The following is a 27,096-nucleotide window of genomic DNA, read 5'->3' as shown; positions in this document are numbered from 1 at the left end:
TGGAAAAAAAGAAAAGGGAAAGACAAAAGAAAAACACGTAACTTTTATAAAGTTCTTCTTTGTCTTTTGCACAGCGACGACGCAGCTTTACAGTCTGAGAAGACTTTAAATCATCCTGAATATCATCTGTTGTTGCAGATGAACTTTTCTTTGAGAAGCAGTCGATAGATGATGATGAAGATGATGATGAAAATCCACCTCGTCAGTCGCATTTTTCTCCTGTGTTCCTGTTACTTTTTTAATGTGTTTCACTGGTTTGCTTCAAGGCGAAAGGCTCACTATGGGATTCACGTGTGTTAATAACTATAGCCTGATAAAAATAATGCTGAATAAACTGTTGAATCATTGTGTAAATAGTTGAAATAGTTCTATTGAAATGTAGCCTAGGTAATATTTAATAATTTAGGGCCATCGGATAATATATTTTATAACCGAATATACTGATAGAAGTTTTACACTTAATATTTAGATGCATTTTTTCTCCAAGATTTCATCGGAAAACGTAGCACACTGCATACACCTCCAGTTCCGATATATTAACATCTTCACTCAACCGTCTGCCATTGAATATTGTACAAAAAACAGCATTTTTTTTTTCATTTTTATATTTTTATTTTATTTTATTTTATTTTATTTTATTGTAATTATTTCCATCGATTTTTAAACACTGATTTTAACATGTTTCTTTGTAGTTTCTGTTGTGAAAATCAAGTGTGAATGGGGAGAAAAATCATCCTATTTCCATAATAAAATACCTTCTAATTACATTAAAAGCATCATTTCGAGGGTTAGATCATTTTCACTCACTGCTCACCACAAAGCGCAGTGTTGGAAATGAACGATGATTAAACGGAGCATTTTAGTTTCAGAGTGGAAAAACAAAAAAACGATAAAACAAAAGACAGTAAATATTCCACACAGGTTGTGTGTGAGAGTCTGGGCCGATAGAATTAGGCTTTATCTTACTTAATGGTATTTTATCTCCATAAATCTTTTGATATTTATACACTGCAAATGATTTATGGAGGTCTATGGATAATTCCGCTGAATTGTATTTGATTACACACCTTTTTAATGTCTCCTACAGTCTTTATTTTATTTATTTCCCCTTGGTTATTATTAGGTTATTTTGAGCTTGTATTGTGGTTAATGTAAAGGTTACAAAGCGCCGCAGTGTTGAACTTTGTCCTGCAGGAAATAGGTGCATACACAGGCCTGTACAAGGATTTAATTTAACGCCTTTAATCTGACTTATTTTAGACTGAAGCTGAAACAAGCAGAATCCTGTTTTCCTGTCGCCCTATCGACAGATCTGTACCACCAATGGTCGTAACAGCGGCCCTCAGTAGGTCTATTGAATATAAGTCGATAAAAGTTGAGGTATGCAGCTCTGAGCGACTTCTTTGATTTGAGTTTGGTGTTGTTGTGAGATGCTGTACGTTCAGGAGAAGATAAAAAAAAACACTTTCATGGCTGGAATGAAGCTCCATCTGTCTGAAGCTGGCATTAAACGGACCTGCAGGCTAAAACATCTGAGAAGTAATTTCACATTTTGTGCGGAAAGCCTGTTCAAAAGCAATATCTGTGGGACACATTTAACATGGAAACCTCATCACATCAGAGGAAGATCTCCTTTAATCTTTTACAGGTGATCAGTAGCTCCGCTTGACATACTAAATACATTTTTGTCATTTAATTACATGCTGGAAATACATTACACTGTGTGAAATGCGTTTGTCCACACTTCTTTCATCATGTGTTTTCCACTTTGCTCTGTGAAATAGGTGAAGTCCAACTCAGACCATCTATCTATCTATCTATCTATCTATCTATCTATCTATGTGGGCACATCCAAGCTGCTGGGAAAAGAGAACAGGCTCTTTTCTTCTTCTTCCATTATTTCCCTTCCTTGTCCCCAAATTGCCCTTTTAATCCTGTTCCATGTGTAAGACTGACATCATGCCACTCTGGCTCCCTGCTCTGATGTCTCCAAGCTGACACTGTGAATCAAGAGGTTCCCCTGGCTCCTTGCAGTGACCTTTGACCCCTGGCTGCCCTTTTCCTGACACTGGCTCAAGAGAAGGGGGATATGATGGTGCTGAGATGCTCAGGGATGATGAGCTGCAGCATGAAGCTGTCAAACACTGCTACAGTCTCTGGATTTAATGTAATGTATCTAAACTTGGCTAAAAAGGTGATTATTAATCACAGAGCAATCATCATTAAAGGAACACTGATCTCAGTTGCTCTCTGGCAAAGATGATGGTTTTGGTTTTGTTTTAAATTTGGCTTTATTCCTGTCATTTTTCTCCCCCTCACGTGAATAATGCACATTTACACTCAGGGAAGGCAAAGCTAAGGCAAGTGCCACGCCTCAGCGAGCCCATCTGATGCTCATGAAAACAAATTCTTAAAAGCAGTGAATGTGGGAGGAAGGCTGTCTGCCGAGGAGCCCCCTCGCAAAACATTTCAGCGACCAAGGAGGAAAAAAAAAACGCACCAATCAACTCAAGGACTGTACAAAGAGCGGTCTGTCGTTGCTAAGAGACAGATGCAGAATAACCTCCATGAGAAACCTGACCATGACCCTTCCTCCTCCTCCTCCTCCTCCCAAACAGTCTCTCCCTCTCCTACCCAATTACTACTGAACATTAAAGCCCACCTCTGTCACATTAAAGCTGAAAGGCAGGGAGGTGGAGGAGGGGTGGGGTTTGTTAAAGAGTGGTAAGAAGCTGCACACAAGATTTTGGATTATTCCTTACAGCAAAAATAAAGCTTTTTTTTTTACACGGGAGAATGAATCTGTTTTGGGTGCAGCAGGCATGAAGGGGTGGTGGTGTGTTTTATGCAGGCTGGTGGATGGGCGGAGTTTGGGATGGATAAGAAGCGGGTGGGGATGGGCAGAGGGAGTCTGTCAGGCGAATGAGAAGATGAAGATTTGACAGAGAGGTGGCCGAGAGTTCAGCTTATATGAGGCCTGTCGATTAGTGCGTTTGTGGCTGACAGGTGGAATCCCAGGGGTACGTCTGTCACTGCGTCTGCTGCCAGGCCGGGCCCACAACCACCACCACCGCCACCACAGGAGACACCCATGGGCGGGGATATGCTGCAGACACGGAGGCACCTCATTGGACTGGCTCTGCAGCCCTGCCTCCCAGTCAGAGCCTAGATTAAAGCTTTATTGTGCACAGAAAGCAGGGCGAAAGTCATGTTAATCCCCCACTAATACATTGCTATCAGTGATCTGTTTTTACAACACGATCCAAACAAGCTTCCTGGAACTGGTATTAATCTGACCAAAGGCACAATAGATTTTTGGGCCCATGTGAAATAGTACTTTTTGTTGTTGTGGTTGTTGTTGTTTTTTTAATATGAAGGTCTACTGTTGCAGCAGTGCATGTGAAAAGCACAGTCTTGAGAGGGCCTCTGCTGTTGCTAAGATCCATTAAGATGCAAATCTTCCCTTTTTTTTAAATTGAAAAGGCAACTGGGGCAAAAGGAAAAATCATACTGGGATGAAGAAAATAATGCCAAGACTTAAATCTAGACATCATGGCCAAAGTCAGATGAGAGCAGTGACAAAAGTGGGTCACGTGAAACTTCTCTGTGCATGTAGTGATACATGGAAGAGTCAAATGAAATGTCAGCCGTCCAGAATGTCCAAGATACAGTCAGATTGTAACAATTAAAGCAATCAGGGTTGTTTCATGTCATAACAAGCAGCTCATTGGCTTAAAACTTATCTACTTTTATATAAAAGAGGTACCTGGAGTATCAGGTTCACTGTATGGTTTTGTTGTTGACACTCTCTTCAAGTGGTGAAAAGAAACTAAGTTCAAGTACATACTTAAAGGGTACCTCCTGTGTTTTTCAACCTGCACCCTATTTTCCCAAGCTTTTATTTTAATTAATTTTTTATATACTTTATTAATATAAAAATGTCTAAGTGACTAATGGAAACAACATTTGTTTAAGTCCGCCCAGTATTGAGCAAGAACACTGCAGTCAGCAGCAAAACAGGCTGCAATGTAACCCACTCGGGGCATTTGTGCATCATCAGTTTACGTCAACTAGAAGTGCTTGTTTTTGCCCCTGAAATGCTCAGGTTGTTATTCTAAGTGTCTGACAACATTATGGATAGGATGCCTACAGAGACGACCTTTTCGTTAAAGAGTAAGATCCTTTAGGTTAAACCAGAAACAGCCCTCAAGTTGCTATCGCCAAACCCACCAGCCTCCATTTAAATAAACAGTAATTTTATCATGATAAAACAAACATCATTAAAAGTCAATGGAAAAACAAAATAAACTCAAAAAAATGGTTTGTCTTTCCACTGTTCAAACAATCACCAGCTCTGCTTTGTTCGAAATAAACCCCTAATTTACAAAGTTAGCTGTTAAAACACGCTGGCTCTATAGACACTAAAATTACAGTTTATTTAAATAGAGTCTGGTGTGGTTGGCAATGGTGACTTCAGGGCTGTTTCTGCTTAAACAAAAAGGATCTTACTCTTTAACTAAGAGGTCTATCTTTGTAGAGATCCTGTCCATAGATTGACAAACACTTAATAATCTGAGCACTTGTTGACCGTGCACAAATGCCCCGACTGTTTACATTGCAGCTGGGTTTGCTGTTGCTGACTGTAGCAGTCTTACTCAATATTGGACCAACTTCAAAAATTGTTGCTTGTTTTAATCACTTGGATGCATAAATGTGTAGATATGGTTCATCTAGAAAAATACTTAACTTACACTTGAAATACAATTTTGTGGTATGTATTTCACTTGAGTATATTAATTTTCTGTCATTTCACATACAATTCCAGTGCAGTTCAGAGGGAAATATTGTTGCTTTTTACTCTGCTACATTTATCTGACAGTTATAGTAAGTGATTGCACAATCATCTAATAAAATATGATGCACTGTTAAAAATTGTTTTCTGTCATATAATGCTACAGTTTTGAAAGTTCATGTTAAATGTGGTCAAAGTTTTAAATAATGAGGTAAACGTACGTAAATGTTATCCCTGTGAACAAAAATCTCAGGCTTCAAACCATTCTCTGAGTTTTTTCTATTTTGGCTACAAGATGAGGTCAGATCATGACACATATCTTTATATGGTCATCTGCTCCAGGCTACTGCATGTGTTTACATAACATATGCCGCTACATGTAGCTACATGCTAACATCAGGGAAACATTTAAGACTCATACTAAAGTAATCCCTCTCAATCATCACGTAAGAACTGCTGTAAGTGTGTGGAACTGTATTTATCTGCAGAGACTCTGCCCTCTGCCCTCTGCCCTCTGCCGATATTTTCTTATTTTATTCCTATTTTGCTGTGTTTAGGATGTTCCTGGGCACAGTGCTCAGGTGAGGTCAGGACTTTATAAAAAGGTAGCAACTAATTGCCAAAAAAATGCAAAGCCAACAAGAGTGAATTTCCCCGATTTCAGATCATATTCCTGCTGTATCATGTCCAGTCATGTTTAGAAACTTTAACTGATGATTTTTAATGGGAGAAACTGTCACTAAACAGTTATTTCCCCAGCTGTAATGACCATGCCCAGGCGCAGAGATGGAGCACCTTGAAACGCTGACCGATTAGATTAGACTGGGCTTTGTTAGATACAGACCTAAACCAGAGTGTCTCAGAAAGAGGGTGAACATAAGTGTTCCAGCACAGATAGTACTAGGAAAATAAATGCCTTTAAACATTAAAGCATGCAAATATGTTTGAGTAGAAATCCAAAGTACAGGGCTGAAAAATGAAGCCATTATGGAAGTGCCAAAAACTGCGATTTGAACGGCCACCATGACTGGCTCTGGACACCAGTCAGTCCCCATAGACTTGAGGGCGGGCTGCTTTGAGTGACAGGCTGCCTGTAGTGTCCTTAGCTCAGATCCACCGATCACTCCTCCACAGCTCTACCCTCTCGTCCAAATAAGGTCACTTCTGGCTCCATAAAAACAAGATGGCCACGGCTATAATGCCAAACTCCATGCTTCGAAATGGGATTCTACAAACCAATGGGTGACGTTACAGTAGCTACTTCCAGTATTTTTCCAGTCTATGGTATGAACCTAAAAATAGCATAATAGCTCCCCTTTAAATCAGCTTCCAGCCTCATCATAAAAAACTGTGTCTAGCTCCTTGACATGTTTCAGATGACTGAGTTGTGAGCAGCAAAGACACATTTTCCAACAAAAAATTTTCTCATGGTTTCTTTTTAAGAGCTGTTTGAGGCACAAATAAGTAAAATTATCCAATATTTCACAAAAAGGTTAGAAAAAAAGTCACTTTTTTGAAATTGTGTATCGGAACTTAGTTTTTCTTCTTTTCTGCCCAATGAATTGTCTGATGACCCCTCAGATTTATCTAGTGACCCTCTGGAGAATGGAGATGAGGTTGAGATGGTCTGGTGATCAGGTAGGAGCAATGATCTGAATTACCACAATCCGTCAGCATACTTGGTCACCAAGATAAACTGAACATTAAAAAAACGTCTGTTTCAATCACACTTATTTGCCAGTTTATTAGGTACACCTAGCCAAAATGAATGTAGTCTTATACAACAGTCTTACAAAAGTAATGCTCTAACTGAATAATTTTAAAAAGTAAAGAAAAAAAAGATAAAACATGCTCGAGCTCTGCTTTTTTGTTTTTGTTTTAGGGACCTATGAAGACGGACAGAAGCCAACTGATGTTACAAGAAAAAAACGGTACAAGGTACCTTGGGGCAATGTTGGACATGAAACTATCAAAGAAACATCTCGTTGACAGGGGACAGTGATGCATGCAGACATTCGTGGGCAATGATATAAGGTAGCATCGCACAAAGGGATGAGTGATATCACAGAGGATTTCTAGTGGACACTTGTCTCCTGTGTTTGCTGTTGCCTATTATGTAGCATTGTCCTCAACAAAGACAGAAAGACGTTGATTTTCTCCTCAGCACTTCTTAATCATCAGTGATCATTCATGGGTCACGGGAATATTGTCTGCGTGCTGTGACCTTTGACCTCTTGATCTCCTGACTACTGGTTGTTTGTAATCTTGCAGATCTAGGAGACTGGATGTCAGTGGCTCAGAAAATCACTGAAATTCCTCTAGGTTAACTTGATAGGTGTCACTTTTGTTTTTCTGTCTCTTTTGTAAGGATTGTATGGCGATAATGCTGAGACATGTGGGGCGGGGGTTGGGGCTCTGGAAGCCACGAGCAGCAAGCTGGAAATGGGTTGATTTTAAAGCAATAGGTAACACTGTGCAATGTGTGACTTGGCATATAGCAGACTAAAAAAACTGCAGGAAACAGATGCAGCTTGAATTTTATAAAATGTGTTTGTAATAATATACTGTCACAGCCTCAGCTGTTCTCTGATGCTTTTAAAAAAACCCAAAAGACATCACAATAATGAATCCAGCTCACTGGGACACTCCTCTGAATTTTGATCATAAAGGATTCCAACTGTTCTACTCAGAGTCTGAGTCAATGGATCAGACTGTCCCTCTGCTTTTACATTTTCCCTGACAAGCAGCCCACATGGACACAGATATCATGGCTCATTCCTCCATTCACAGGAAGCCATTTGCAGCTATTCATTCTCATAGAGCATGAATCTTTCACAAAGGTTATATCCATCATGTATGAGTATGGAGCCCTCATTTAGTTCAGTCAGTGTTCCCGTTTTTCTCATTACTTGACTGCGTCTGAAACGTCTCAGTGGATGGGAGAAAACCTCAGACTGGGATTGGATGAATGAGATCTGTAAAATGTGACAAAACAAATCCACGTCTTTTTATTCAGGCATCAGGACAACTTTTAAATCTGAAACTACATTTGTCACCATATTTCTTTCAATTAAAAAGCAATGGAAAATGAAATCTGTTAATTTGTTTATTTACTGGATCCCCATTAGCTGGCACTTTAGTGACCACTAATCATCAAGGACTTAAGACATAATACAGTATATATAATAATTTACATAAACATACAGTTAAAATAGTGCAGTCAAATATATAGTGCAGTCAGAAACTTAGATGTATAATATTAATACAAACAAGATACACTATAAATTGGTCATTGCGTTCACAAGTTCTTCAAAGAAGGATCAGAAGGCTACAAATATAATGAAGTTTTAATTGTTTTTTAAATGACAGTTTGTTATGTGCATAAATTATGTGAAAAGGTAGTAAGCTCCAGTTCACTATAATGTAATGACATGCACTTGCATTTAAAAACTATTTGGAACTTGTGCACCAAATATAATGGCAAGTAAATTGGCCAAAACTGTCTAAATGATACTGTTATATACTCTAAATTTGAAGTTGTCACCTGACATGTGGAGAGGTGTCACCACTGGTGTCCATGTTGATATCAGACTGTTATTTGGATAAATAGGGAGAGTTTACAGTGGGGGTGGGGCTCTCCACTCTGCTGCAGGTACTTGTTTAAATGTAGGCCTATCTAATGAGACATTTGGATTCCGAAAGAAAATTCTTGTTCAGTGCAGCCTTGAGGGGAAATGTAATGGTCACTTTAGCAAGCAAGGTATATCAGCTCAAAACTCAAAAGTTTGCAACTCCAAATGTGTCTGAGTGCAAACCGAGGCATTCGTCTATTGAGCTGAGTTGTAATTGCATTAGTTTACATACATGAAATTAGCTTTGTGGGCCTTATTCAGAGTGCTGTCGAGGGAACTTTAATAAAAGCATCTATTTCACGTAAAGCAGATGACATATGAAAATCTTTCCTTCTACATGTTAATAAATTGAAAAGCCTGTGTAGGTCAGGATTATTGTCTGTCTCTGTGCTAAAAGTACATCTGGATTTTGAGTGTCTGTGTTGCCATGACTCACTTTCTATGATTGCACATCATACTTACAGTGTTTCATTCAATTGTGGAAAAACAGTACATTCATAATCTTGTCCCATTTTTAAGTACATGATTCGAAACAAATGGAGGAAATGAATCTTAATCAAAAAACTAGCATCAGTTTTGCATTTGGGTTGCGTGCAAAGAGAGTCTCTCCATTTAGATGTGTTATGTAATGGGAGGCTGTAATCTGTTATATAATAACAGAGTAAGTGAAATGTGCCGCGCTTACATTGGTGGGCTCCAGGATTTGTTTTTATCTCACAGCCCAAATTGTTTGTTCTCTTTAACATCTGTAAGATAGCAAAAATTAAAGTTAAAATATTGCTTACATAATGTTAAATTAACCCTCTCAGCCTGGCTTCGGCTCTTAGGTGCAGCAGAGGACACAGTGTGAGATATGGGTCACATTTTTTATCTTGACACAGCTCTCACAGTGTTGTTGTGTTGTTTCAAATAAAGACAAAAAATAACCAAAAAATAATCTTTGGGGAAAAAATTAAGAATTTTGTTTCAGATTTATTTTTGCTCTGAGCCAGAAATATATTTTTTTCATCCAGTTTTCTTTGAATTGGACCTTCACATACCTTGTTCTTTTCTCAAAGGTCTTGGTGGCCATGTGTGAAGGAATGTTTTTCAGAGGACACAACAGGCTTATTAAACAGAATATGACATGGTTGACCTAATACAGTTAGGGAATGTGGTTTGGGTTGAGATTTAAGAAAAAAAAAGCAGAATGTGTATTTGCAGCTGCGGATAGAATGACTGAAATGTGTTTCAGAGAAACTTTAATCATTTTTTTTTTCTTTGTCAGGATGGCTTTTTCCACTTTTGTTTTCCTCCTCAGTCTGCAACTCACTGGGTGCTGTGTACTTTCCTTCTCAACCTGTGTAACACTGACACAGTAATGCACTGCACAGGACATACAGATCCACACATACAGGACACAGGAACATAGAATATGTCATTTATTATTGACAGATAATGTAACTTTTTTTCAATTATCTGCTATAGTAAGAAATGTGAAATGATGCTTCCTGTGTGCCAAAGGCCGATTCCCACAGAAAAAGTGTGAGATTGTTGGTGTAACTGATGAATTTTAGGGATACACTAACATCAGGTTTGCTCAGACATAGGGTTGCCATTTAAAGGTCCTGTTAATCTGGCATAAATATTTTTTATTAACCTTTAGGTCTATAAAATGTGAAAGTTCTTATTACATTTCCCAGAGTCCAATGGGACAGCGTCAGATTGCTTGGGTAATTGACCAAAAGAAATTAAAAATGTGAATGGTTTCAGCTGTATTCTGATAAGGCAGACAGGCATTTTAGAACTGAACATCTCTCATGAGCTGTATATCTATTACGTTATATACTGATTATCAGCACCAGAAGGTTGCCAGTATATGTGAAACCCCCCATTGACCACTTCAACTAATTACATTACATTTAGCAGGGGCGTAGATTTTGCTTCAAAATTGGAGGGACACGTAAGAAACAGGGAAGGTTGGAGGTCCTCCCCCAGGAAATACTGAGAGTCAAACATTTAATTTACTACATTTACTGATTTTTCTATGCACCAATTTGTGCCTTTCCTGCATCAGTCTCAAGTGGAAATGTCTTTAATTTTGTCAAATTAAAAGCCCTCTGCTACTTTCATGTTTGTATGTTCTTAATATTCAGGGGGACATGTCCCCTGCATCCCCCCGAAAATCTCCACCTATGAGGTCTAGTTAGTTTGCAAAATGAGGATGAAGGAAGCTGAAATGAGTCATAATTTTCTGCATTACACAAGAAGGGAGAAAAAAGTAGATGAGAGGAGAAGGAAGAGAGGCCTCCGATCCTGCAGATGGTCTGTCAGCTCCATTCAAACAACTAAATACAATCAGCGCTTCACTTTTACCTGCACATTGCTCTGATGATGAAATTTTCACTTCATCATCAAGAGGAAGTTTATGAATAGATATTCCTTTTCAGACTGAGTCGGTGGGGAGAAGTCATCTCGTCCTCATCACATTGAATCACATTCTGTCATAAATGGTTTGAACTGCTGGTGTACTCGCTATTTCTCTGTGCTGAGGATATTTTTGGCTCTCCAATGTGGCAAACACAGAGATGCACAGAGAAAGAGAGAGAGAGATAGAGTGATGGCTGTCAGAGGCTCACAGAACTCCCCCGGCAGGCAGTGTGTGAGATCTGGGGCCCTGGGGCCCTTTGGATGGCTCACGCTGAATGGCTGCCCTGGCGAGGTGACCAGGCTCATTGAGAACAGGTTACGAGGGGAAGGGAATGCTTTTGCTCTGCGTTTGGCCCCCTGACCCACTGTCCAACGTCTGCCTTGGCAGCTTTGAAACCCAACATATTTATTTGCAACGCTCTGAAGAGAGAGGGTGGAGCGGCTGTCAGAATAAAGTCATCGTCCTGCTGACAGCTTCATCTGCTGTTGAAGGGCAGCTATGACAGGCGCACAATGTCGCTGCGTCGGCCAGCCCTGGGCGAAGGACTGTCATCTGTGGACATGCTGGGAATCTCGCAACCATGTCCCCTCCCTCCCCTCTCCCAAGCTCCCTTGATATGCCAGAATTATTTTTTTGGCCCTGTTAGAAATGTTTTTCATCTCAGGGTACAAGGATGTCAACTGGGTAACATGTGGGAACTCTCCGTTGCTCAGAGGGAGTCCATGCTTTTGTTGGTTTTATCAATATGAAGGAGGGAAAAGATCAAGCAGAAATGTATGTGTCCATCATGCCTAAATACATTTATATGTAGAGATATAAGTACATGTAAGTATAAATATATATCATCTGCAGATAAATCAATGTTCTCTCTAAGCTGGTATTTGTTTTGGGAGCGTTGTCTAATTACAGTAAATCAATCCGTCACACTGACCAAATAATAACATCCTGACATGTAAATAAGCTGTTGTTTGAATGTTGGTTGGCTGCACACTGAGGAACCCTGACACACAAAGATATAAACACAAACAGTATAATGTCAGCTTTAAGTAGAAAATCTGCACTTTTTTTATGTGCAACCTTTCTTTAATTAATTACATTTTTTTTCTTTTTTGCAGCACATAAGATGCACTTTTTCCTCACAGTTTTAGTAATTGATGACCAAACTGACCGAACCACTGCAAGCCAACACTAAGATGTATAAATGGAGACATAGGCTGACAGCAAAGCAACCTCTGTGTACGGGCCCTGTGCAGGTAATTGCCTTAGCAATACTCCTGGTGCTGAAGCAGCAGTGCTGCGACCAGTTGGCGTCATGCTAATATGCACGGGGCACCCGTCATCCTTTCCTATCAATAAGTCATTATCTGAGCCATGCTACTGATGGGCATCCTGCAGGCCTCTCTGCAGCTCAGACAAAGAGGATCGAGGGAATGTTGGAATTCTGCCCATGTATGAGGTGTGAATCATGCCACAAAAAGAGCATGAACACCACCACAACATAAACGGGTGTTCAGACTGTATTTAGGTCCCCTCACACTTTCGCAGGTTCAGACTTATTTACTCACTAAATAATCTGAACACTGTCACTATTATTTAGAGGAGAGAAGCTCTGTGTTGATTAAAATGTTGACACATTCATTTGGGGCGAAACCAAATATTACAATGAGTTAACAGAAATAAGCTTTACAAGTGTTTCATGCTTTACAAATCTTCTTGCCCTAGATTTTTTCCTCAAGCCTCTTTCACACATGCAGTCTATCCCTAAAATGGGAGCAGGGATATTCAGGAAAATCTGTACTACCTATTCCCTCCGCAAGACCTAGTGAAATTTTGGGGAAAATGCTGGTACATCTGTGTTGGGGAAAAAAGCAGTAACATTGCAGGAAGAGACACATAAAGGGTTACAGAGCTGATGATATTTTTAAATGTGCAACTTGTTTACGGCTTAGCTTATCATTATGTTGCAAATGTAATGTCTCACAAACTCGTTGAATTTTAAATACATTGCAGGAACACTGGGCAAAAACAGCTTCTCACCTGGCATGTTACTGAAAATAACGAGAGATGTCTTTGGCCACATACACGTTCATCCAGCCTTACCCCATCATCTTCCTCTATTAAATTTTATGGTGGTTGGCGCATTTAAGTGTTGAATTACGCCATCTGCTGGACCATCCCTTGCCCCATCCATTCCAGCATTGCCATGGCATGTGTGAAAGGGTGCATTACGGTAATGTTCCTGAATGTAATGCACATGTGAATAGTAAGGTCAAGGTCAAATTTATTTATATGGCACATTTAAAAACAACCAGAGTAGACCAAAGTGCTTCACAAGCATAAAAGAAACTAACAAAATACAGAAACACAGCAACAGAGTAGAAATCACTAGCTGTGCCTAAGAAGTTATCTCAGTAATTTATCACAAATTATGTGTGAAAGAGGCTTTTGACTGTAAAGATGAAAATACAACATTATTTAAAACAAAGTATCAGGTCTCTTATCAAGGAAAGTAGATGTGATTATAAGGTTAGTGCAATAAACATTTTTCAAATACTATAATTTTTTTAAAGAATAGTAATTAATGTCATCAAAATTATTTACTAGATTGCTATAAACGTATATAAATGCAGGATTTGACTTTATCCATTTGTTTAAATATTTTGGTTAAGGCGCTACTGAGTTCATTGTTTCAATTCCCACCTCTGAAACTAAATCTATGCTCTCAATGCAGGAAGTCCAGTTAGTGGAATACATTCATGACTTTGAGGTGTTATCAGACACCAAAACACTTCACAGTCCTTAATAATACTATGAGGCAGTATTTTCACAAGCATGGGATTGTGCTATCATCCATCTCTATGATCACTAGATAAACAGTAGAAGTACCCTGTTCAAGTTACAAGTTATCTATCAGGAATAGGGCTTGCATGTGTTTGACTGGTCCATGCAGCATGTTAGCGGATGACACTGTATCTCTGCAACAAAAGGTTAGCAAGGGTCAACTGTAAGAATTGTTAACAGTGTCCTTGTGTGAAAGTGCGGTAGTGTCACTGAAATAAATGAGGAACTCTCGCTCTGACACAGTCTGGACTAAGTGAGGAAGAACATACAGATGATTGTTGCTGCGCTCTACATGCTGCCACAAAATAGCTTAAAAAAAATTAAAACAAAAATGAAAGAACAAATCAGAATCAGAATCAGAAATACTTTATTGATCCCAGAGGGGAAATTATTCATGTTACAGGTGCTCCTTGCAAGAGAGGAAAGATATGTGAAAATATAAGAAATTTAAACAATAGTATTTACAAATATATAGTTAAATAAACAGGAATTATTAATAGACGATCAAGCTCAGTGGTTTCCAAATTCTCCTCCTTTGTGGCATTAATCGCCCTCCATACAGCCCACAATATCACCACTAAATCTCTTAGCACCATCTCCACCATCAGCTCGAATTACCGTCCACCTCTAATTGATATGAACAATAACAGAAGAAAGCTTGTTAATGGTGAGCATAATTGTCCCAGACAAAAGGCCAAACACCGCAAATCACACTTTACAGCAGGAGTGAGCAGAAGGCGACGTCTGGGCTGCAGCCAGTGAGCAGGGAGGGATATTTCACTGCAGATATCCATCTACCACCTGAATCACATTTCATTACTGGGTCAGCCATTAAAGGGGACGCCAGACTCCAGAAGTTCACTTTTACGGCCTGATACACAACATGGCATTGTTTCAGTTTGTAGATTTAATGTCTGTAAGATGACATAGGCAACATAGGTACAGTGTGTGTGTGTGTGTGTGTGTGTGTGTGTGTATCAGGGGAGAGCAGTGAGTTAGACAATGTGCGTAAGCATGTGTATAAATGTGCTGTATAAAAACCTGATAAAATGTATTCAAATTCCAGATGTAGAAGGTAAGAAAATAAAAGACAGGCTGTATTTAAGTTCCAGTATTATTACATATTAATCCGTTTTCACTTATTTTAAAGGGTCTCCTGTGGCATCCCTCCCGGCGTGTGTACCAGTGTCTCACATTAGGTACATTACATTTGGCAGCACAACAAATAACTCCAGCCTGTTGGAGATGTTAAATGAGGTAGACAAGGCTTAAATCCTCCACTGCGTTGATAACTGGCTCAGCACTCTCTCTTTCTAACACACTGCTGCGAGCAGGAGGGTTAACTATCAGCCATAATGTGTAACTGAAGATCAGCTTCCCCCTCCGGCTTCACTCCTCACACTCCCCCCACACCCCTCCCGCTGCACCCTCCACCCTCCACCCCCATCCCAGCCCTCCCTCCCCCTCCCAGCATCCCCTGCTGCTGTTGTTGGGGTGGTCTCTGCTTCTGCTGTCACCAAGCCGCCGGTCTTTCAGCCGTCCCGCTCCCTCCCTGTTTTTTTTTTTTTTTTTTGCCGCTCTCTTAGGCGTCACAAGATTACTGAAGCAGTGCTGACATCTCTATCAGCCTGACCTAACACTCTGCCCTTTTCCTCCCTCCCTCTCCTCTCCTCCCCTCCTCCAACACTCCAGGATCCATCACACTCTGGCCTGAGCCGCTCGCTACCTCACATTAAAAAAAAAATAAAAGGGGAAAACAAAAACACAAAAAGAAAAATACAACTAAGTTTTCCCTCTCCAACAGGCAGCACATGAAATAAACACTTCCCTGCCTCCAGCACTCCACAGTCATTTTGATAAGACTGCTCTCTTTTTCAACTCAGAGACATTTCTGGGAGGTATTTCCAGAGGGGCATCCCTGTGGTTTAGTCGGCTAAAGTGTTATCAACTACATAGCTGTGATGTGTTTAAATTAGGGACCTTTAACTCATATCATGCTCCTTCCCACCCATCCATCCATTTCTTTTTTAAGGTGTGCAATATGATAGAAATAAAAATCTACTTTTAAAAACACTTCCACAGAATTCTTTCTTAAATGTTTTTTTGCTGCATTATAGCAGTGTTACCCAGTGGATGGCAAAGTTGGTCTGTCAGTCAAACTGAAATATCTCTACAACTATTCACTGACATTTTGTTACAACATTGATGGTCCCCAGAGGATGAATCCTAATAACTTTGGTGAACCTCAGACTTTTCCTCTACTGCCACCAAGAGGCTGATACTTTTGGTTTTGTGTCTCAACAACTGTTGGATGTTTTGCCATGAAATCTGGATCCAGTGTTGCCAAAAGTACAATAATTATTATATGTGTATAATTATTTTGCCCTCTGTACAATGTACTATCAGTAATGCCAAAAAGTGCCATGAAGTATGATAATTTGACCATACTGTGATGCTTCTAATTATCATAGTGACTGGTTTTAGTCTGTGCTGTCTCATTTTAATACAGATCCTACATCTGTGTTTGCGCATCTCTTGTCATGTGACTTCTTTCCAGCAAATCATACTTGGTCTACTCGCAAGCACAGCTGCTGTTGTGGAGCTTGAACTCCCTCATTAAAGGTACGCTACGAGTTGAATTGTTATGAATGCACCAGTAAGCCCAGTTATTTATCAAATTAGCTTAGCTTATGGCCTTCACTGTTTTCATGCAGAGTATGAGCAGGCTTCCAGCCATGTAATTAAATTTTGTATTAGTAGGCTTCACAAAAATTGTCAGACTGATAGACTTATGGATACTACTTTCCACGCATCATAGCTATATTTTCTTGCTTTGAAAAAACGATGTGGGTAGATTTGTCGGTGCATCAAAAAGTTGTTTAAATATGTGTTTTGTAAAATTACACATTTACGACTATTAATTGCTGTGTTATGACTCGCACACAATAATTTTCAAGATACTATAATTATAAGCCTCTGGTATCATAGTTTCCCATCTGGCAACACTGTCTGGAACACACATGCACGCCCCACTCATGATAAATGGTAATAACTTTGATCCTCCAACTCGTCATTTTGTGCCATTATTAGCTTTAGTGCCAGCCATGCTAACACACTCAGCTCTGGCGTGCATGTTAGCAAGTTACATTTCGCTCAGAACAAGACTGTGCCTCAGTACAAACTAAGAAGGCTGGCTGTGTACTCTAAAAACAGCTTTGTAAAAAATAAAATGAAATGTGCATTTCTGATTTTTCACTGGTCCTTAAAATGCATTATGAATTAAACAACTTTAAAATATAATTACATTGCCACGTTCACGTAGAAAATTAGATTATAATACGATTTGAAAGCTAAGGGCCAAAGAACAAGAGTTTCTGGCGTCTGCACACTTAATGTGATGCTGTACGAGGTGTAAACAAGAGAAGAGGATATGTAAGAATGATTTTATGGAGTTTTACACGCATTTTGAGAAAATATGGCTTACTTTTTGACCACCAGTGTGACAAAGCGAAATCGATATAGCAACAGATGTAAAATTGTTTACAGACCAGATTTTCTGCTCAGAGCAGAAACAGGGGGAAAATCACAGAGCATGCCTGGTGATTTCATGCAGAGGATGAAAACAGTCATTTAGTCTGATCACTGCACACGTTATTGGCTATCATCTTACAATGTTACAACGGAAGCTTCAAGCAACAAGTTAACAAATGATATGATATATAATGCCGATGCTGATTGCAAAACGTTGGATGTTTTCTGTTTTATTGGGAATTTGGCCATGTATAATGGAAACAAAGCCACATATTTGCCCTTCAGACTTGTTATATGTCCTTTTCAGCTCACAGCCCCTCAGTGTTAATGACGAACAGTCTGAAAAGCACAGCAAGGACAACACCACTGTGTGTATTCCTCACAACGGCTTTAATATCATCATAAGTGTACTTGTACTGTGAGAGTGCTCATACATATAAATCTTAACAATATGAAATGTATCTATACAGTATAGTATACATTCACTGCGACAGCCTGTACTTCATCACTATGGGAACCCAGAGGGAGCCATCAGAGAGAGAGAGAGAGAAGAGACGGCTCTTCCAGAATCTCTAACACTGATCGGACTCACGCCAAACTCAAGGTCTCCATTTTAAACTGCCGTATATGTGATATGTAGAGTCTTTTCCTCCTGAAGTCTTGCATTGTCCTGCACCTTCAGCATGTACAGCGCTATTCTTAGCGATCAGTATGTCTCTGCACTGGTTTAAGAAAAACAAATGCCTGTAATTTTTTGTTCCCGCTGGATGAAGAGATTCTAATTCTGGGCTTTTCAGACATATGACCAGTTTCCCTTTTCATAAGTTATATTGAATTTCCCCGGCTGAATGCTGTCTTTGCTCGCCGGCTGCATTCATCCAATAACCCCCCAGTGTTAGCTTTTGAGATTTGTGAGGGGAATGATTTTCATCTGCAAACAAACTGCTGGTCTTGATAGAATTCCTCAGTCGCTCCAGCCTGAGTGTTGTTATTAAGCAACCTAAAATGACACAGTCTGCAGGGGGGCCTGCCAGTGGAAAGATGCTGTCCATTAGCTGTCAACAATGACCACTGGGTCTACCCTCCCATGGGACTGGCAAGCAAGGCATCGTCTCATCCCGAGTCTGGCTGAGAGATCACACAGGCCCCATTGTCTCAAGCAGCCCGGGGTCTTATTGTAGCAGCGCCTCTGGGAAAGGACGAGCCTTCACGTCCGTAGTCTGTTAAAGAATGGGCTTTCTCCTGGCTACGGCCATGAAAACTGTAAGGGATGAATCTAGGGGAACACAGAGAGGCTACGGAGTAGATTTGGAATAGGGGCACCCCTCCTTAGACGAGTTTGGAGTCCCCATCCAGACCTCCCTCTCCCTCTCCCAGTGCTGACCTCCCTTCTCCACCTCTGTTTAATAATGCCTGGGCCTTGGTCATTATTTTGGGCAGATGGAGACGGGGGCAGGCAGTGAAAGGAGCTGGTGTCACTCCTGAGGAGAGGATGGTAGGGATGACAGAGAAGAAAAAGCGAATCAGAGAAAAGATCAAAAGCAGAAGCTCGCCTTTCACTCGCCTGAAAGCGCTAAAGAGGATAAGGAACGATCGGGCCTGGGGTCTCCTGTCCTCTCTGGCAATTAGACTCAGCTGATGGAGAGAAAGGCGTGAATGGCAGGGTTCAAGGCCCTCTCTAGGACTCACACAACGGGAAGGAGTTTTTTCCCCGACGCCTCCTTTATCTTCCTCTCCTTTCAGAGTGTCAGAAATGCAGCTGAAATATCTCTCCAAAAAGACAGCACAATCCCCAATGCCAAACCTTAATCACGGTGGCTGATGAGATTGAGGGAGGGGGGGGGGGGGGGGCGTTTGAGAGAAAACACACATTCTTTTCACAATTCATCTTTACACTTTATATGAGGCCAGGATTCAAGGGAGGTGTAGTCGGTTTATATGTGATAATTAAATTGAACAAATTAGAGTCCATATTTTCATGAGACAGGAGGATATATTGCATCCTGCGATAATGTTAAACACAAATAAACTACCATCCATCATTGATTTTTAAGATGTATTATACAATAAAACTGTTTTCAATAGCTGGGCTGATATGAAAACCATGTATCTAGCCTTGCCCATTAATTTCAGAATAAAGAAAATATACAGAAAAGTAGAAAAAGTGCTAAAGTTGCTTCAAACTAATTCAATGAAAGTGCATAATAAATTAGCATGTGTGCATCAGTAAACAGATGTTACTTCCCTGATGGAGGGGCAGCCATGATGGTTTTGTACAATAGGTTCGACTGTTTCATACAATTTAGTATTCATTTTTTTGACTAGAGAGCTGTCTCGGGCACGGCCACAGCAACATGTCCCACAGGAGCCTATTACCATCTTCTACATATGCAAGAGTTCCAATAGGCCGTCTATCATCCTCACAGAGGGACACGCAGCTTTTGCTACAACTTTAACAGCTTGTCATAAGAGGCGCACAGGGGATTTCAATTACGCAGGTCATCAGAGAGTGAAGAAACTGTATTTGGGTCACACATGTTTAATTTGAACATATATACTTTGGTAAAGGTTGCTAAAAAGCCATTTGTTAAACCAAAGAAAAATAAAACCAGCTAAGCTTGGTGTGGCTAAGGAGCCATGTGGTACGCAGAGGGGACAAAATGGACACAGAAACTTTTGGGGGATTAAATGCTATGTTTAAAAAGTAGGCTTGTCTGTGGAGTCCTCCCTTCAGAGGTTTGTTCAGGCCTAGCAGTGTAGACCCCAACCCATAATCCTCCTGCAGACACACCTGTAGAGGAGAGTATAAAGACCCTGGACTGAACTGAGTCAGACATCAACCTTCAAGGAGTCTCTCCACAGCAGCTCTCCACAGAAGCCCCACAGCCTCCAGACCGACCCTGAAGATGACTCTCTCTGCCAGCCTGCTGCTGCTGCTGCTGCTCGGCCTCTCTCAGGCACTTCCTCTCCAGGAGGAAGGAGGAGAAGAAGAAGTCCCAGACACCGTGGACATCACCACCAGGATTCTGACCACCAACAACGGCACCAATGAGATGCTGCTGGAAGGAGACCTGCTGCTTCCCACAACCAGAAACGCCATGACGTGCTGGTACAATAGCTGCCTGTGGAAGAAAGCCTCCAACGGCATGGTGATGATCCCCTTCACCGTGAGCAGTGAGTTCAGCAGCTGGGAGAGACAGAAGATCGACTACGCCATGAATGCCTTCCACAGCAGCACCTGCCTCCGCTTCGTCCCCCGTCAGAGCGAGTACGACTACATCAGCATTGAGAACAAAGCCGGATGTTTCTCCGCTCTGGGCAGAGCAGGAGGCAAACAGGTGCTCTCTCTCAACAGGCAGGGCTGCCTCTACCACGGCATCATCCAGCACGAGATCAACCACGCTCTGGGCTTCCAGCACGAACAGACCAGGAGCGACCGCGACTACTACGTCAGGATCAACTGGGAGAACATCAACCCGCAGATGGCCTACAACTTCTACAAGCAGGCCACCAACAACCTCAACACTCCCTACGACTACTCCTCCATCATGCACTATGGAAGAACAGCCTTCACCATCCAGTACGGGAAGGACACCATCACCCCCATCCCCGACCCCAACGTCCAGATCGGCCAGAGGCAGGGCCTGTCCTACTGGGACATCGCAAGGATCAACGCACTCTATAGCTGCTGATAACAATGTACTGATCAAAGTTGTCATTTCTGAAAACAAGTTTGTCTTAGAATATTCTTTCATGAGCAGACAGCAAAATCTCAGATTTAGTCATGAATCTGTGAAGCGTCTGATACCGTACTTAATAAAATTAAAGCTAACATTCAATTTTTGTTTCATGTATCATTTATCTATTTCTACTCAGGAAACTAAGCTCACATATACACTAGCAAAATTGCAAACTTGAAACATCCACCATCTAATCTCACCAGGTTTTCATTTAAAGGATTAGTCAGCTTCTATTATATATTTTTCTTGTTGTCAACAAATCCCATGAAAAGACCAAAACCAACAATGAATTGATCCTACCAACAAGTGTTGTCTGTGTATCCAAAGCCTTATGTAGCTCATTCCACTCTGTTATAAACCTCCATAGTTATCCTTCCTTCATTACCATGAGCATGGACACTGTGGTTTATTTTAACTCAGTCCCACTTGTCCTGCTGCCGTGAATGCTACATCAGTGATTCCCAAACAGGATCTGAGGTACCTCTGCTGTTGCCAGGAGGTAGGTGAAAAGACTGAGAGTGGCTCAAATGATCTGACAAAATAGAAACAATGATGAGGCCTACATAGAAAATATAAATATATCAGCACATAGTGTCCACTACAACACCTATGCCTATGTGTTGCAGTTAAGAATGTGTGAAAATTATAGCGAGCATGCAGAAAGTTAAAACAGTAGGCTAAGCTGAAAGTAATGGATAAATGGTTGTACTAGCCAGCTAAAACTAGTAATGGATAAAGACTAAAATGGATAGCTCAAATTAATGGATAAATGGTTGTAACTGCTAGCTACAGTAATTGATAAATTGTTCAAATAGTAATTAGTACTGATTTGCATATTTATCTAAAATTCACAAGTAAATGGTAGTAGTCCAGGAGCTAGCTAAAACTAGTAATGGAAAAAGATTTAACTATCTTGCTAAAAGTAATGGATAACTGGTTGGAATAAATAGATAGTTTAAATTAATTGATAAATTGGTCAAACAGCTAGCTGTTACTTGTAAAGGATAAATATTTGAAAATACTGTATATCGCAAATTCATGGATAAATGGTAGTAGCCTAATAGCGTGGTAAAACTAGTAATTGATAAATTAATAGATTTAAATAGCTAAATGTAATGGATAAATGGTTGTAACAGTTAGCTAAAAGTAGGCCTAATAAAGAATTACATAGAAAGGTACAAATATTATGAATAGTTGAAGCTTCCAGCTTCACTGTAAAGAGAAACTATTTGTTTTAACTTAAAATACTTGTTGTTGGGGCTGCTTTAAAATTTGAAGTTGACTTAATTTGAGACAAGTTGAGGTTATTTCTTACTGATTCAACTTGTCTTTTAAAATTCAGTTGACTTCAATTTTTAAGGCAGTCCGGACACTAACTTTTTTAAGTTGAAACAAAGAGTTTATTTCTACAGTGTTAGGCCATTCAAAGGGGTAGCTTAAAAACTTCACCAAACTGAAAGAAAAAAAAATGACAAGTCACTGAAATTAAGTGTGTGTATATATATTTATTTATTTAATTTAACTGAAAATTGAAAAGTGAATAAGCGACTACACCACAGGAGCAATGCATACACTCATTTGTCCATAGCTGAAAATATTCCCCAACAAATGGACTATATTTACGCCTGTTTGAGTAGTGTTTGCTACAAACTGTGCCCAGCTGCTTTCGAAAAACATATAACTATGTATAAAAACACCAGTTTTTGAAGGTCTGCATCCTCAGTAGGAACGTGTAATTAATTTAAATAGTTACGCAGAAGAATGGGTGAATCACACACATCCTGCAGATCAGTGGATCTCGCCTGTTGAAAAGAGCAAACGCTTTAGAGAAAAACAAACCCTTCAAAAGATTTAAAAATGACAATAAACACAAAAATATGACTGTGATTGTTGCAGTTTCTTGGAGGGCAGTTTGAGGTCTGTTGCCCCGTACAGACTTTTACTAAGTAAGTCAATACACACTGTGTATCTCTGTGAACCTTCTATTCATTTACACCTGGCACTGTGTGATCCGAACACAATTTTGAGGAAAAGATCGTTGATAAAAATGGGTACTATTCAAGAACTGTCTGAAGCAAAACAGATACTAAGACAAAGCACGAACAAAAGGCCAACTTAATATCAGCGTGTTGGTCTCTGTCATAAAATAATTTTGCATCTCCTCTGTCAATCAGAGCTGTCAGCTGTTGGTAGCCTCAGGCTCTTCTGGATCAAAGGCTTTGATGTTGGCCTGCTCCGGGACGACACCGTCGCCCCACAGCCTCTGGGCAGCAGCTCAGCTAGTACACACTCCGCCTGTGATTTACCTGGACCCAGACTCCCTCAAGGATTGTTAACACTACGGGAGTGGTGGGGGGCATGTGAGCTGTCCACATGGCCAAAATCAAGCTCATTACTGAGAGTAATGATTGTTGAATGAGGATAAAACAACCGTGAGAAGCCAAACATTAAAAAAAGAAAGAAACTTAATACAAAATGGTTGAACGCATTTGAGACAATGAATTTTACATACTGATCTTACCTACTTATTTCTTACTTATTCAGTTTCTTGCCAATTCCAACCCAGCAGTTTAAAAAGCCCTACTTTACAAACCCATCAGCAGATTAATAGTTGCTAGCAAACGATCGACAGCAGTGATAATAATAATGATTTCTTATTGTCAGAGCAATTTCATGATAATTATACATCTCTCAAAGTAATATTTCACTGACAAAATGATCACTGTATATCAATTACTCACCCTGCCTTACCTAAAATTTGTGAGAAAAACTGTTTTTCTGGCACGTCTCCCTGGTGAACGAAGAATCCAAAAATTCTTTAACAACAGCAGAACTATATCAAAACATTAATTTACAAACTGTCACACAACTTCTGCAGTACAATCCAAGTCTCCAGTTGTATGCTCAGTAACACATTCAGACACATGCATTTTCCCTAAAACCTTACTACTGTAATTAAAACACTTCCACAAACGAGGGGCTGGATAAACAAGACTTGGATTATACTGCACGAGTTGTGTGAGTGTTTGTAAACAGATGATTTGCTGTTGTTAAAAGTGGCCCCCATTTACTTTAATTCATCTAGACGTTTCTTTGTTTTTGGATTCTTCGTTCACAGTAGAGGCAGGCGAGAAAAACAAGGTTTTCTTCATGAATTCAGTGGAACATGGTGTGACTAACTGATACACAAATGGTCATTTGTGTGTGAAGCAGTCCTTTAATTTGAGTGATGATATGACAAATAAAATAAACAGATATGATTCTTTTTCAGATGCTCAAGAAAATTATAATCATAATTAGAATTTAATGCCAATACAACAACATAGAGTGTGAGGGTGTAGTGTTACAGAAATAGAGACAAAATGAGCCACAAACCAACCAACCAGGCTTGCTGTCAGTTGTTGTTGCTCAGTGGAATTATTTGATGGTGAGAAGCAGTTAAAACACTGTATTGCCCATTTGACCCCTTCATGCCGTCTCCACACACAAATGGTCCATGCTGGACATAGTTATTAATGCATTAGTAAAGACTGTTAATGGACAATAACAGACATTCACACCCTCTACAAAGCTTTATATGCAGTGCCTCTGACTGCACACACACAGACACACAGACACACACACTGAGTCAGACACAGCTGAGTGTTCTCAGGTCCGATATTGAGTTATAACAAGTCTTTTGAGACCGATCAGCCGCTGTATTTGTGGCTCATCAGAATGCGTGTGCCACATCACATTAGTCCCCACGTGTGAACCGTGATTTTACTTGGTAATTTTGAAGCGTCTCGCTGCCTATACATATTCATGCTGAGCCTATAAGTGTCAAATTGAGATGTCCTTCCAGTGTCCTTGACAGCGGGTTATTAATATTGAATACCTAAGTCAACATTATAACTAGATGAAGAGATATACAGGTCATCATCTGCCACATTCTCCACACCCTCTGTCCTCAAGACAATTGGACAAATCATCAAATTATTTTCTATGGTGCAGCATTGTGTAGGATATGATGTGTATGTTGTATGGAGCAGTTATAGATTACTTCTTTAGAGGAGGTGTTATTATTATTTCTCAAACAATCCAGTGTTAACAGACATCAATTACACTCCAAATGCCGACATCTGAAGTATCTAATCTGGTCAATCATCAAATACTTTCAGATGCAACACAGTTGTTTAGCATTTGACACCAAAATTATGGGATTTCTTATTGTATTTCATTAAAGCACTTTTCCTCTAATTTGACTCATTTCTCATTTAAGAGGCTGCTGACTTCGAGCCCACGCGCTCTGACTTAAAAGCCATAAATCCCGGGGTATTACTCTGAACGCCAACATCTTAGCTATTCCAATTCTCCAATCCCTAAATTGGTGCGGCTGTTGTTGCTTGTGGCTGGTTTTAAAATCCTCCTCCTGCTCCTGAGCGGCGTGCAGCCCAGTACCAGAGGTTTGTGTGGCTGCTGTGCTTGATAGGATGCTGGCTGCAGGCATCCCGTCACAGCAGCTGAGAGGAGGTCGCTGAGGTCCTCCTGCTCATGGCGACGCCCAAGGGCCATCAACACAGCGGGGAGCCCGGGTGCCGGTGAGGTCTCGCACAGCTTCGCCTCGCTTCATGAAAGCCTAATGAAGAGAGGGGGGCTTGCAAACTGTGCTGTTAGACGCCCACAATCCTGCAGCACGGGAGCACGGAGAGGATGAATGCAGGGGAATTCAAAGAGACGCAGCACAGAGCTGAGACAGAGAGGCAGAATATATACTAAACTGTGATTGTGTGCATTTATTGCTGTTAGAAATGAGACACAAAGTCTTCATCACTGATTGTCATTAATAAATAAAGTGTGTACAGATCTGGCCCCATCCCATTCACAAGCAAAGAGTAAAACATAACAGAGTACAGGGCATCCTCTATGTAGGATGAATAAACACATAATGCAGGCACTCATATTTGCATATAAAAATAAGTCCGCACGTTGAAGTAAAATCAGTCAATATTGTATGAACATCACTCTGTATATCTTAAATGTAAGAAACAAAGGGATATGATGCAGAATATTTGCTACTTACTTATGTTGCTGTATGTGGACATACAAGAGGCTCAATTTTGAAAAAGTGTCTTATAATGTCTTTTGACTGATGTACTTTACTGTCATCCCAGCAACAATTTTGTTATTTTTTTGAAATGGTTTATAATCCATTTTGGAGTCTGCACATCTATCAATGTAAATTATGTAAAAATATACACACAAATATTACAAACCAAGCATATACATTCAATATAATACAAAGTGACATCTCAGCTGGTTTTAGGACACAACCAGCAGCCAGGAAATATGAAACAAACAGCTTCTGATTGATTATCTTAAAGAATAAACTGTACATACAATAAAACACCTACAATCACTGGAAATAATTTCACAAACTCCTCCAGTGTGGGGTCCTCAGTATGGACGTCTTTGGTTGAAAGGTGCTGGTTGATGTGAGCGGTGCCGAGCTGTGAATCACCACAGCAACTTAAGATTCAAACCTACCACGCACCCCGAGACAAGCATTTCCTCTGGAAACAGTTTCTAAGTAGGAAGCCTACAAGAGTTTCTTCTTCTTGCTGCCTCTCATCTCACTGTACTGAACCTGCAGGAAAAAAGAGTCACATTAGAGTCAGAGAAACATACATGTGAAGCTATTAGACCTTTCACCACTGACACATTACGCTTACGCTTTGTCCATCTCGTAGTGCTTTTATGAGACCATTCAACCACCATTTAAAATAAACATTTTCACAGACGAAGCGTATGACCAAGGACTACAGCGACTGAGCAGGTTGACTGTGGTTGTGGTACAGACAAAACAGCAGTGGTCAGCTGAGAAACTAGAGAGAGTCACCGTCACTAAACCCAGAGGCCCAGGGGCATCGCAGAAGGAGAGGGAGGAGGCAAATGGGGTCAAACAGCTTAGAGACAAAAGGACAGAGAAAGAGAGATACGGTGGGTAAAAACAGAGAAGACAGAGAGGAAATAAAGGAAGGAGAGGGGACACACAGGGAAGAGGAGAGACAGGGAAAAAAGAGCGAAGCCAGTAGATTTCTTGTGAAAAGCTTAACCTTTTAAAGGTGTCTGGTTTAAGGACATAAGGTAGCCATTTTGGGCCATCACTGC

The 27,096-nt window shown here is 40.3% G+C and overlaps 2 protein-coding genes across 3 annotated transcripts in view; one reads left to right on the top strand and one right to left on the bottom strand.

The window, feature by feature from the left end:
• The first annotated feature begins 20,039 nt into the window (after positions 1–20,039).
• LOC126392735 (high choriolytic enzyme 2-like) lies at positions 20,040–21,045 on the top strand. The gene has a single exon (XM_050048334.1). It carries the CDS (start codon positions 20,113–20,115, stop codon positions 20,896–20,898), a length of 786 nt encoding a protein of 261 aa, XP_049904291.1. The 5' UTR covers positions 20,040–20,112; the 3' UTR covers positions 20,899–21,045.
• A 4,649-nt stretch (positions 21,046–25,694) lies between these two features.
• The window catches only part of LOC126392656 (multiple C2 and transmembrane domain-containing protein 2-like), a 45,649-nt gene continuing 44,247 nt past the window's right edge, over positions 25,695–27,096 (bottom strand). For both annotated transcript variants that reach the window (XM_050048185.1, XM_050048195.1), the window contains one exon: positions 25,695–26,572. In XM_050048185.1, coding sequence (XP_049904142.1) covers positions 26,525–26,572 — 48 coding nt within the window. In that variant the 3' untranslated portion in view covers positions 25,695–26,524. The remainder of the gene's footprint in view (positions 26,573–27,096) is intronic.

The sequence above is a fragment of the Epinephelus moara genome, chromosome 1 (genome assembly GCF_006386435.1).
Source record: "Epinephelus moara isolate mb chromosome 1, YSFRI_EMoa_1.0, whole genome shotgun sequence".
Classification (NCBI taxonomy): Eukaryota; Metazoa; Chordata; class Actinopteri; order Perciformes; family Serranidae; genus Epinephelus; species Epinephelus moara.
Note: the sequence above shows the minus strand (reverse complement) of the source record. Positions and strands in the feature narration are given on the sequence as shown.

Coding starts and splice junctions, on each gene's coding strand:
- LOC126392735 (XM_050048334.1), top strand. CDS start 20,113: ATGACTCTCTCTGCCAGCCTGCTGCTGCTGCTGCTGCTCGGCCTCTCT.